The sequence below is a fragment of the Oryctolagus cuniculus genome, chromosome 15 (assembly GCF_051225735.1).
Source record: "Oryctolagus cuniculus isolate XC-2025 breed Fujian yellow rabbit chromosome 15, ASM5122573v1, whole genome shotgun sequence".
Classification (NCBI taxonomy): Eukaryota; Metazoa; Chordata; class Mammalia; order Lagomorpha; family Leporidae; genus Oryctolagus; species Oryctolagus cuniculus.
The window spans coordinates 91,743,243-91,755,989 of record NC_142881.1 but is presented as its reverse complement, the minus strand read 5'-3'; the positions used below and the strand labels follow the sequence as shown (position 1 = coordinate 91,755,989).

The following is a 12,747-nucleotide window of genomic DNA, read 5'->3' as shown; positions in this document are numbered from 1 at the left end:
TTCTTTCTTTCTTTCTTTCTTTCTTTCTTTTCTTTTTTTTTTTTTTTTTTTTTTTTTTTTTGACAGGCAGAGTGGACAGTGAGAGAGAGAGAAAGAGAGAGAAAGGTCTTCCTTTGCCATTGGTTCACCCTCCAATGGCCACCACGGCCAGTGCGCTGTGGCCGGCGCACCGTGCTGATCCGATGGCAGGAGCCAGGTACTTCTCCTGGTCTCCCATGGGGTGCAGGGCCCAAGCACTTGGGCCATCCTCCACTGCACTCCCTGGCCACAGCAGAGAGCTGGCCTGGAAGAGGGGCAACCGGGACAGAATCCAGTGCCCCGACCAGGACTAGAACCCAGTGTGCCAGTGCCGCTAGGTGGAGGATTAGCCTAGTGAGCCGCGGCACCAGCCTGGCTTTTCTTTCTTGAGAGGGTCTTCATTACTCTTTGAATTTCTGTCTTGGTTATGGGCCTGTTTAGTTTTCTGTGTCTTCATAGCTCAATTTAGGTAGGTTGTATGTGTCCAGGAATATATCAATTTCTGCTAGATTTCCCAGTTTGCTGGCATATAACTCTTTGTAGTAATTTCTGATGACTTTTTATTTCTGTGGTGTCTGTTGTTACATTTCCTTTTTCATCTCTAATTTTATTGATTTGGGTCTTCTCTCTCCTCTTTTTGGTTAGTTGGGTCAATGGTGTGCCAATTTTAACTCCTTCCATTCACCTTTTCTTCCTGGTGTCATTCTGGGCACCTCCAGATATTTCCAAGAGCAAAGAAAATTAATACATCACCTGTAAGTGGTTTTCTTTTTGTAAAAGATTTATTTTATTTATTTGAAAGCAAGATTTACAAAGATAGGTAGAAAGAGAGAGAAAAAAGAGAGGTCTTCCATTTGCTGGTTTACTTCCCAAGTGTCTACAATGACCCGAGCTGAGCTGATCTGAAGCCAGGAGCCAGGTTCCAGGTTTCCCATGTGGGTGTAGGGGCCCAAGGACTTGGCCCATCTTCCACTGCTTTCCCAGACACAATTTTAGGTAATTGGATCAGAAGTGTAGCAGCTGGGACTTGAACTCGTGCCCATTTGGGATGCCAGCACTGTAGGTGCCACAGTGCTGGCCCTTGTAAGTTGTTTTCTTAATTATTCCTCAGCTTGTTTTCATTTTTCATTTTAGGAGATGTGTAATGTTTATTAATTAAAATGCAAAAATAAGTATAAAGTTTATTCTCAGGGAATATACACAAATAAGATTACTGATGAATTTGGAATGATTATGAAACATAGTCCTCTAAGTAAGGCAATTTGGTCTCTTTCTGTTGCCATAGGAAAACATACAATTGTTACATGTTTTGAGTTCAAACTTAGAGTACATTATGCTAATTTTTTGGGGTCATGATGTCCAAAACAGTCTTTATTGTCACATAGATGTTGTAGTGGGCAGTGTTTTAGTGCCACCCTGGAAATAAACACTGAACATTCTGCAAGGGTAAGAGTTACTTAGTGCTAAAACACAAATTAGTTAAGCTTGTTTTTGAATTGTTAGGATAATGCAGTCCTTAATAATTTTGAGGAGCTGAACTAGATTCAGGGATAGGATAAGGAATGTGTGCAGAAAATAATCTACTGCAGGTTGTTTTTTATGATTTATTTATTTATTTGAAAGACGGAGTTACAGAGATTGGGAGAGACAAGGAGAAAGAGATACGTTCCATCTATGGGTTCATCCCCAAGTGGTCACAATGGTCAAAACTGGGCCAGGCCAAATCCAAGATCCTGGAACTTCAGCTGAGTCTCCCACATTGATGGAAGGGACCCAAATATTCAGGCCATCTTTCATTGTTCTTTCAGGCACATTAGCAGAGAGCTGGATTGGAACTGGATAAGCCAGGACTCAAATTATCTGTTCACCTGGGTTGTCAGCATTGCATGTGGAGACTTAACCTGCCACACCACAATGTTGCTGCTTACTATAGGTTCTTAAACAAATCTCTATGAATTTCTTTCAGTAAGTCACAAATGCAGATTGTGCTGCAGACTTTCCCAAGCTCTGATTTTGGGCAAATAGTTACATTGTTTTCACTTTAATTTGATATAATATATTTTTTCTTTTTTTTAATATTTAAGCTTCAATTTTATTTGAAGCCACAGAATTGGAAACCATGTAATATCTTTATTTTTATAGAAACCTTTTATTTAATGAGTACAAATTTCATAAGTAAAACTTTAGGAATGTAGTGATTACTCCTACAATACCTGCCCTCCCACCCTCACTCCCACTCCACTTCCTCATCCCTCTCCTATTCCCAGTCCCATGATCCATTAAGATTCATTTTTAATTAACTTTATACACAGAAGACCAATTCTATACTAAGTAAATATTTCAACGATTTGTGTGCACACACACATACACAAAATATAAAAAACTATTTGAGAACAAGTTTTACAGTTAATTCTCATAGTACAATTCATTGACAGAGGTCCTGCATGGAAAGTAAGTACACAGTGACTCCTGCAGTTAATTTAAAAATGAACACTCTTATTTATGATGTCAGTGATCACCTGAGAATTTTGACTTGAACTGCCAAGGCTATGGAGCCTTTTGAGTCCACAGTCTCCATCAGTGCTATAATGTATTTTCATTTCTTCAAATGTTTCTCAGTAGAATAATCAGAGACAAAGCCAAAAGCTATTTTCTATTCTATGTCTTACTTGAATCTTCTGTTATTTAAAAATATTTATGAGCTTGATAGAGAAAGAAGTTGATGGAGACTGAGAGAGATAAATAGCTCTCATGCACTTATTTACTCCTTAAGTAACCATACCAACCAGAAGTAGGGCAAGACTGAAGCCAGGAGTCAGGAATGGAGTCTAGGCCTCCCTCATTGGTGGCATCACCATTGCTTCACCAGGTCTGCATTATCTGGGAGCTAGAAACTTGAGCTGGCCCTGGAAATCCAACCTGGGCATTCTGAGGTAGAGTATCTTGGTTGGCATCATAAACACTAAGCTAAATGCCTGCCCTCTCTTAAATTATTTTTTCTCTGCCATATTTCAGTGACTGTGCATGGTATTTTCCTGGAAATTCTTCTCTGTTCATTCCCATCATAGATGATTTCTAGACTTTTTCCTTGAACACTTCTATATTCTTCTCTTTAACATAGCTCATTCAAGAGTCAATATTGTCCCCCTTTCAGCCTGCTGTGCAATTCCCTTTGACAGACATAGCCCTTTGTGATCTGAAACTCCTATTTCCCTCCAGCTTGGGCATTTTTCACTGCCTTTCAACCATAGGTTTGACTCCCTGTCAATGCCTCTCTGTTGCTGTCCAAATGCTTCAAGTCTAAAATGAAATCATATTATTCCTTCTTCCTTCATGCCCATATACAAGATACACAACTGAAAGTCTGTTTTGTGATAGAGTTGAGATGTTGACCAGAAGTCTTCAATTACAGGTGATGATAGCATTTGAAGACCTGGCTGTGTACTTTAGCTGGGAGGAATGGCAGAACATGAACAATGCTCAGAAAATCCTGTACAGGGATGTGATGCTGGAGACCTACAGCAGCCTCCTCTCCTTGGGTGAGTGACAGCCATCACTCAATGGTAATAGTTTCTTGCTATTTGACAAACAAATGAACACTTTATAAAGTTCAGTGATGGGCAGGTATAGAATTTGAGTCCATGAGTAATATGAATGTGTACCATCTAAGAAAGGTTTCAAATGGTGGGAACATTTGTTGCATAGCTCATGAACCAAGCTATAGTTCTTTAAATAACCCAAGATAGTGATTTCACAGTCTTACATTGTTTCCATTAATAGGGCACTGCACCACCAAACCTGACTTGATCTTCAAGTTGGAGCGAGGAGCAGAGCCATGGATGGTGGAAGAATGCCTGAATCAAAGCCTTCCAGGTCAGTCTGCACATAGTGGGCAGGGAGGCCAAGGCAGAAAGAGTGCAGCAGATGTTGACTGGTGCTGTTTCCATGAATTTTTCCCAAGTCTTACTCCAGAGGACAGCTGGTTTTGTGCATCAGACACATGCATTCTAGAATATCTAGAGTATCTATTCTATTTCTATCTCTAATTCTTTTATTCTTGGTGAACATGAATATATAGGTTAGATACAGTCCCCAAATTCTAACTTGTCATTCTCTACACTTTTATATCTTTCCTTCCTTGTTAATTTGACAACTTATAAAAACTTGTTTCTTACTCATTGCTCAGACTGAGTTCCCACTCATGGTTTTGGCCAGGAACAGAACTTGCTATTTTAAGCATCTTAGGACTAAACCAATAAATGTGGACTTTCTATTTCTTTGTCTCTTTCTCTCTTTTTTTTTTTTTTCACATTCTTTGTGTCTCTCAAATAAATAGGAAAATTATAGATTGCTGGAAACATTTGAAGAGTGATCCTGTGGCTGACAACCCTCTGTTTCATTCTCTTTGTGTCTCATTCTCTCTTTGTGTCTCATTCTCTCTCTCTCCAACTCTCAGGTAAGTAAATAAGTAAACAGTAAGAGATGGTCAGAAATACACCTCCCTGCTGTGACATCAGAAATCATGACGTTAAGCAGGAACTTGTATAGGAACATGAGAATAAGTGATCCTAGACGCACTATGAAAGTGATGAGATTCTGAGACCCAAGGTCAAGTAACCTCATGGGTTTATGTTGAGTGGCTCAGATTTATTAAAGACTGGAGTTTAAAGTATGAATTCTCTCTTATTCTTTGGTATCACTTAAAAACAAACAAAAAGATAAGAAAGGCACAGGAAATGGAGTTTTCTGTGAAAATAGGAGACAACTAATCAAAAACCTCCAGAAACACAATTTATAACAGATTAGTGTTTATAGAAAGAATTGAGAAGAAAGAACCAGGGCTGGTGATTTCAGAATGATATATAAAACACTTTTCAAAGAAGGTGAACATATCCTGGATTGCAGAAACAAACTCTTTAAACTGGTAGAGGGGCTGGAGCCATGGCACTGCAGGTTAAAGCTCTGGCCTGAAGCACCAGCTTCCCATATGGGTGCCAGTTCAAGTCCTGGCTGCTCCTCTTCTGATCCAGTTCTGGCCCAGGATAGCAGTAGAAGTAGCAGTAGAAGATGGCCCACATCCTTGGGTCCCTGCACCCACATGGGAGACCCAGAAGAAGCTCCTGGCTCCTGGCTTTGGATCGGCACTGATCCAGCTGTTGTAGCCAGCTGGGGAGTGAACCAGTGGATGAAAGACCTCTCTCTCTGTCTCTACCTCTCTCTGGTAACAATGTCTTTCAAATAAATAAAATAAATCTTTAAAAAATAAAAATTAAAAATTAAACTGTTATGGAGTGTATACCCAAGGCAGTATATTGGGACTTTTCTGTACCTGTTGTAGTTCTGAGTAGCTGAAGATGTCAGGTTTCCTTAGGAATATGGGGAAGCTGTCACTGAATGCAAATAAAAGTCAATTTTTCATTTAAAATATCTCCTAAATGATGTTTCCCTGGGAAGAGTGAATATGAAAAAAAATCATAGTTTCAAATATTGTTCCTCAAATGTGGTCCTGCCTAGAGTACAGACACACTTAATTTATTTTAAAGATTTATTTCATTTATTTGAAAGACAGAGTTGCAGAGAGAGATAGAGCCAGAGGGAGAGAGAGGTCTTCCATCCACTGGTTCACTCCCCAGTTGGGTGCAATGGCCAGAGGTGAGCCAATCTGAAGCCAGGAACCAGGAATCTCTCCTGGTTCTCCCACATGGGTGCAGGGGCCAAGGATCTGGACCATATTCTACTGCTTTCTCAGGCCACAGCAGAGAGCTGGGACAGAAGTGGAGCAGCCAGGACTCCAACTGGCACCCATTTGGGATGCCGGTGCTGCAGGCCAGGGCTTTTACTTTCTGCACCACAGCATTGGCCCCACATTTCATTCTTCTCCACCTGCAAGTAAATGAACAAATAAAACCTTCCCATATTTATGGTTGAAATATCAGAAGCCCAAAACACACAATTTTTATAAAAATTTTATGGAAAAAAGGAACAGAGAATAATTGGCTGCTAGCCAGCTTGTGAATATTTCTAGTAAGTATTTGTTCATTCTTTAAAAATCTTCTATAGTTGTTTCATCTTTAATAAAGCCAATGACAGTGAGAGGGGAAGATCTATTAGCTCACTCTCCAAATGCCAGCAAAACTTAGGTCTTACTAGTCTGAAACCAAAAGTCTGGAATTCCATTTAGTTTTCTCTGTTGTATTACAGGGTCCTAAGCATGTGATCCATCATTTGCTACCTCCCAGTTTACATAAGTAGAGAGCTGTATTGGAAGCAAAGTAGCCACAGCTCAAACTGTCAGTTTTGTTACGCAGGCGTCCCAAGCAGTGTATTAACATATCTGAATACAAAAGCCATTCTGCCATACTTGTTAAAAATTCAGGTTGTAAACAGGATCATGAGTGAACATTGGTAAATCTATTGGTACAATTGAATATATTAACATGTTAAGGAGAGAAAAAACAAATAATGGTCATAACTAAGTAACTTGTACTTATTTTGTTAAAATCTTACACCACTTGTTTAACAAGTAACTTCATTTCTTTAAATGAGTATGCCAGGAGAAACAATTATATGTGATTCAATGACATGGTTATTTTTTTCTCATTTCAGTTGCCATGAAAAGGGATGACCTGATTTGGACCAACCAGCAAAATCAGGACAAAAATCTGAGTCAGCATGTTATGAAAAATAACAAAACATCAACTCTCAAGAGAGTTGAATTAAGAAAAAAACTTAATTTAAGTTCAACACATCAGAGAATTCACACAGGGGAGAAACCTTATGAATGTAATGACTGTGGAAATGCTTTTCGCAAGAAGTCAGAACTCAGAAAGCATCAGATAACTCACACAGGGGAGAAACCTTATGAATGTAATGACTGTGGAAATACCTTTCGCAGTCAGTCAGAACTCAGAAAGCATCAGATAACTCACACAGGGGAGAAACCTCATGAATGTAATGACTGTGGAAAAGCCTTTGGCCAGAAGTCACACCTTTTAAGGCATCAGAAAATTCACACAGGGGAGAAACCTCATGAATGTAAAGACTGTGGAAAAGCTTTTGGCTGGAAGTCAGACCTCATGATGCATCAGAGAATTCACACAGGGGAGAAACCTTATGAATGTAATGACTGTGGAAAAGCATTTTGCTCTACATCACATCTCATTTCACACCGGAGAATTCACACAGGGGAGAAACCTTATCAATGTAATTACTGTGGAAAAGCCTTTGGCTTTAAGTCAGTCCTCAGCAAACATCAGAGAATTCACACAGGGCAAAAACCTTATGGATGTGATCGCTGTGGAAAAGCGTTTGGCTCTAAGTCAGCTCTCAGCAGACATCAGGGAACTTCCACATATAAGAAATCTTACAAATGCAATCACTGTGGAAAATCCTTTTGCTTTAAATCACATTTAATTGCACACCAGAGAATTCACACAGGGGAGAAAGTTTATGAATGTGATGACTGTGGAAAAGCCTTTGGTTATAAGTCAAACTTCCTCAGACATCAGCAAATCCACAGGGGAAAAACCTTATGAATGCAATGACTGTGGAAAACCTTTGGTCTTAAGCCACAGCTTATAAGGTATCAGAAAATTCACACAAGGGAGAAACTATGAATGTAATGACTGTAGAAAAGCCTTTGGCCAGAAGTCAAACCACATAATGCATCAGAGAATTCACACAGGAGAAAATCATGCATGTAATGACTGGAAAATACTTTTGCTATAAATCACAGCTCATGAAACACCAGAGAATTCACATTGGGGAGAAACTTTCTGAATGTAATAGTGAGGAAAAGTCTTTGGCCATAAGTCACATCTCATAATCCATCACAGAATTCACACAAGGAGAAACCTTATGAATGCAATGACTGGAAAATCCTTTTGCTATAAATCATAACTTATAATACAAAAGAATTCACACAAGAGAGAAGTTTTATGAATGTAATGACTGAAAAGCCTTTGGCCATAAGCTACAGCTGATAAACTATCAGAATTCACTGAGGAGAGAAATTTCATGAATGCTACTTGAATTCTGAAGGTAACTGAAGTGCTATGAAATAGATGAGCACAATCTCTGGTGGTAGAAGTCAAAATAATGATCTGCTCTGGGAAGCTGGACAGAGTGCTAGTGGGATCAACAACAGATTGATCAGATAGCTTCCTGGTACATATCTAAGTATTAATATATGGCAGTTCTTTCCTTAGCAGCATGAATGTTGGAAAATACATGATGTGGTGCATCTTTAGAAGCCATTTCTTAAGTCTAGGTGAAATGCTAGAAAATGCTGCTGAGTAGGTGGCTAATGTGAGCCAGCTGGTCTATATATTGAACTCTGTGGTGCCAAGATACTACTGTCAACTGATCTCCTGAGATTTGGAACCTGAGGTCATTGTGTATCACTGGATATTTTCTCTGATCTTTTCATAACCTTATTAACTTGAGTAAGCAGTAAGAGAGGCTGGAATATTCAATACAAATTATTAAGAAAAGAGTTTTGTACATTTGTTATACTAAAATGTGCCAGTTGATCAAGAACAGATTATACAGGTCCACTCAGTAGAAACCCAGTTGGTCACAAGATTGAATAAATGGAAAATTGTGAACAAGCTTTGTATTATGCATTTATGTTTAAAGTTAATTGATTTGGGGAAAGGTCTTTGTTGCAGTGCTTAATAAAGCACTTGGGATGTCCACACTCTAGTATGAATATGTAGATTTGTGTCCAGTTTCACTTCTGATTCTAGCATTCTGCTAATGCACATATTGGGAGGCTGAAGGTAATGGTTCAAATATTTGCATCTTTCCATTCAAATGGAAAGCCTAGACTGAATTTTCACCTCCTGGTTTTAATCTGTCCTGATCCAGCTGTAGACAAGTAGGTAGAAGATCATTTCCTGCCTCTGAGTGTCTGTTGTCAAAATTAAAAAACAACTAAAGATTCTATAGTTTAGCTTATTCTATTCTTGGGATAAAGGATCTGTTCATGGTTTCTTATGTATCTGTCCTGTGATGATAAGGGCAGGTATATTGTGGCTCAGCCATAAAGTGTCCAAGAGAGAAGACACCCTGGGTGGGGTCAACCATGGCTTTTCCAGAATGGCAATGTACAACCATAAATCCAGAAGCTAAATATTAAATAAATACAGCATTGAAAAATGTTTACTGGGGCTGGCACTATTGTGTAGCAAGTAAAGCTGCCAGCTGCAGTGCTGGCATCCCATATGGGCACCAGTTTGAATCCCAGCTGCTCCACTTACTCAGTTTTCTGCTATGGTCTGGGGAAGCAGTAGAAGATGGCCCAAGTTGTTGGGCCCCTGCACCCATGTAAGAGACCTGGAAGAAGCTCCTGGATAGGCCCAGCTCTGGTCATTGCAGCCATTTGGGGAATGAGCCAATGGATGGAAGACCTCTTTCTCTCTCTCTCTCTCTCTACCTCTCTTCTCTCTGTGTAACTCTGACTTGCAAATAAATAAATCTTTAAAAAAAAAAAAAAGCTTGATCTTCCACAAATGACTAGAACAAAGTTTCTTTATTTTTATAATTGCCTTTTCTCCAGTTTCTTGTATTTCTCATTTCCACCTGACACCATAACACAATAACTTTTTGCTCTTGTTTTTTTTTTTTTATTTTCTCATTTTTGAAATTTTATTTGTTATAAAAGTTTCATATATTTCACATATGCTGATTTAGGAACAACATCACACTGTCCATCTTGTCCTCCCTCCCTACCACATTTCAACCTTTCTTCCTCCTCCTCCCATTCCCACTCTAAATTTTTACAAAAATCTACTTTCACTTTACTTACTGATTATAAACTTAACCCTACACTAAGTAAAACAGCTCAACAAATAGTATGAAGAAAAAGAAAAAAATCATTTCTCAACAGAATAAACAAGGGTTGTATACAATCACTGCATCTCAAAATGTCCGTTCTGTCCAATATGTTACATTTGGGCCTCTGTATTTGTAACTGTAGTTCAGGGAAAACATTATTTCTGGTTTTTTTTTTTTTTTTGGACTGGTTTATTTCATTAAGTATAATGGTTTCCAATTGCATCCATTTTGTTGCAAAAAACGGGATTTCATTTTTTTTTACAGCTGGGTCATAATCCATAGTGTGTATATATACCATATTTTTTTTCTATCCTGTCTGTAGTTGATGGACATAGCTATGATGATTAGGTTGATTCCATACCTTAGCTATTGTGAATTGTGCTGCAAAAAACATGAGTGTAATGATAACTCTTTCATACGCTAATTTCTTTTGGTTTGGGTAAATTCCCAGGAGAGGGATGGCTGGATCATATGTTAGGTCTATATTCAGGTTTCTGAGGTATCTCCAAACTGTATTCCACAATGGCTGCAACAATTTATATTCCCACCAACAGTAAATTAAGGTATTGTTTTCCCCACATTCTCACTAGCATTTGTTGTTTGTAAATTTCTGTATGAGAGCCTTTCTAACTGGAGTGAAGTGAAAGCTCATTGTGGCTTAGATTTGCATTTCCCTAATGGCTAGTGATCCTGAGCATTTTTTTCAAGTGTCTGTTGGTGATTTGGATTTACTATCTTATGAAATGCCTGTCCAAGTCCTTTGCCCATTTCTTAACTGGATTTTTTATTTTGTTGTTGTTAAGATTCTGGATATTCAGTTGCATTGTTTGAGAACATTTTCTCACAGTGGGTTAATGCCCTGGTCTGAAGTGCTGGCATCCCATATGGGCATCAGTTCGAAGCCTGGCTGCTCCACTTCCAGTCTGGCTCTCTGCTGTGGCCTGGGGAAGCAGTAGAGAATGGCCCAAATCCTTGGGCACCTGTGCTTGCATGGGAGACCCAGTAGAATCTCCTGGCTCCTGGCTTTGGATCAGCGCTGCTCCAGCTGTTGCAACCATCTGGGGAGTGAACCAGTGGATGGAAGACCTCTCTCTCTCTCTCTCTCTCTCTCTCTCTCTCTCTGCCTCTCCTCTCTCTGTGTAACTCTGACTTTTGAATAAATAAATCTTTCAAAAAAGAGAACATTTTCTCATTCTGTTGGTTGTATCTTCACTTTGATGTGTGTGTGTGTTTTTTTTTTTTAAGTTTTATTTTTATTCATTTGAAAGAGTTACAGAGCTAGGTAGAGATAGAGAGAGAGGTCTTCCATCTGCTGGTTCACTCCCCAGATGGCTGCAACAGCCATAGCTGTGCTGATCTGAATCCAGGAGCCAGGAGCTTCCTCTGGGTCTCTCATGTGGGTGCAGGGGCCCAAGCACTTGGGCCATCCTCTACTGCTATCCCAGGCCACAGCAGAGAGCTGGATCAGAAGAGGAACAGCCAGGACTAGAATCGGTGCCCATATGGGATGCCAGTTCTTTAGTCTAGGGCTTTAACTTGCTGGGCCACAACTCTGGCCCCCTTGCTGAGTGTTTCTTTTGCAGTGCAAAAGCTTCTCAGTTTGATGTAATCCCATTTATCAAATTTGGCTTTGATAGTGCTTCTGGAGTCTTCTCCAAGAGTCTTTGCTTATGCCAACATCTTACAGTGTTTCCCAGTGTTCTCTAGTAATTTGATGGTATGGGGTTGTAGATTTAGGTCTTTGATTCATTTTGAGTGCATTTTTGTGTAAGGTATAAGGTAGGAGTCCCATTTTATATTTCTGCATGCCTAGATCCAGTTTTCTCAGAATCACCATTTGTTGAAGAGTTTGTCCTTGCTCCAGGAATTTATTTTAGCTCCTTTGTCAAAAGTAAGTTGGTTGTAGATGTGTGGATTGATTTCTGCATTTTCTATTCCACTTCACTGGTCTACACATTTGCTTCTCTACCAGTACCAGGCTGTTTTGATTATAATTGCCCTATAATATGTTTTTTTAATTTGAAAGTTGGAGTTGGAGGGAGGGAGGGAGTGAGAGAGAGAGAGGGGTCTTCCATCTGCTGGTTCACTCCCCAATTGGCTTTAATGGCTGGAGTTGCACCAATCTGAAGCCAGGAGCCAGGAGCTTCCTCCAGGTCTCCCACATGGGTGCAAGGGTCCAAGGACTTGGGCCATCTTCTATGGCTTTCCCAGGACATAGCAGAGAGCTGGATCAGATGTGGAGCAGCTGGGACTCAAACCAGCCCCATATGGAATGCCAGCACTGCAAATGGTGGCTTTACCCACTATGCCACAGTGCTGGCCCTTGCCCTGTAATGTCTTGAAATTTGGTATTGTGACACCTTTGACTTTTTTGTTGTTGTTGGATAAGATTGTTTTAGGTATTTGAGATGTCTCATGCTTCCATATGAATTTTAGCATCATTTTTTCTAGGTCTGCAAATAATGCCATTGATGCTTTGTTTAGGATTACATTTAATCTGTAAATTGCTTCCAGTAGTATGGATATCTTCATGATGTTGATTGTTACAATCCATGGTCATCGATAATTTTTTTCATTTTTAGTGTCTTCCATTTTTTCTTTAATGTTTTGTAATATTCATTGTAAAGATCTTTGATTTTCTTGATTAATTGCTTTCCAAGGTATTTAATTCTTTTTGTAGTTATTGTATTTGTATTTCTTGTATGCTCATTAAACCATGCCATTCTACAATCCATTATCCAGTTCTGTATCCACTTCCACATGTTTAAGTAGTTGTTAAAAAATTACCCCAAATTTTGTGCTACCATGTCTCTAATTGCTGGGGATATCATAGGAAGATACCACATATGATCTCAGTTACACAGAATAAAATTATTCTTCACAGTTCTGAAA

At 39.3% G+C, this 12,747-nt stretch overlaps 1 protein-coding gene across 1 annotated transcript in view; it reads left to right on the top strand.

Annotated features, from left to right (window-relative positions):
* The window catches only part of LOC127484098 (uncharacterized), a 65,443-nt gene extending 52,696 nt beyond the window's left edge, over positions 1 to 12,747 (top strand). Inside the window, 4 exon segments of the mRNA XM_051823132.3 lie at positions 3,431 to 3,557; positions 3,799 to 3,891; positions 6,625 to 7,534; positions 7,536 to 12,747. Coding sequence (XP_051679092.1) covers positions 3,431 to 3,557; positions 3,799 to 3,891; positions 6,625 to 7,534; positions 7,536 to 7,599 — 1,194 coding nt within the window. The 3' untranslated portion in view covers positions 7,600 to 12,747.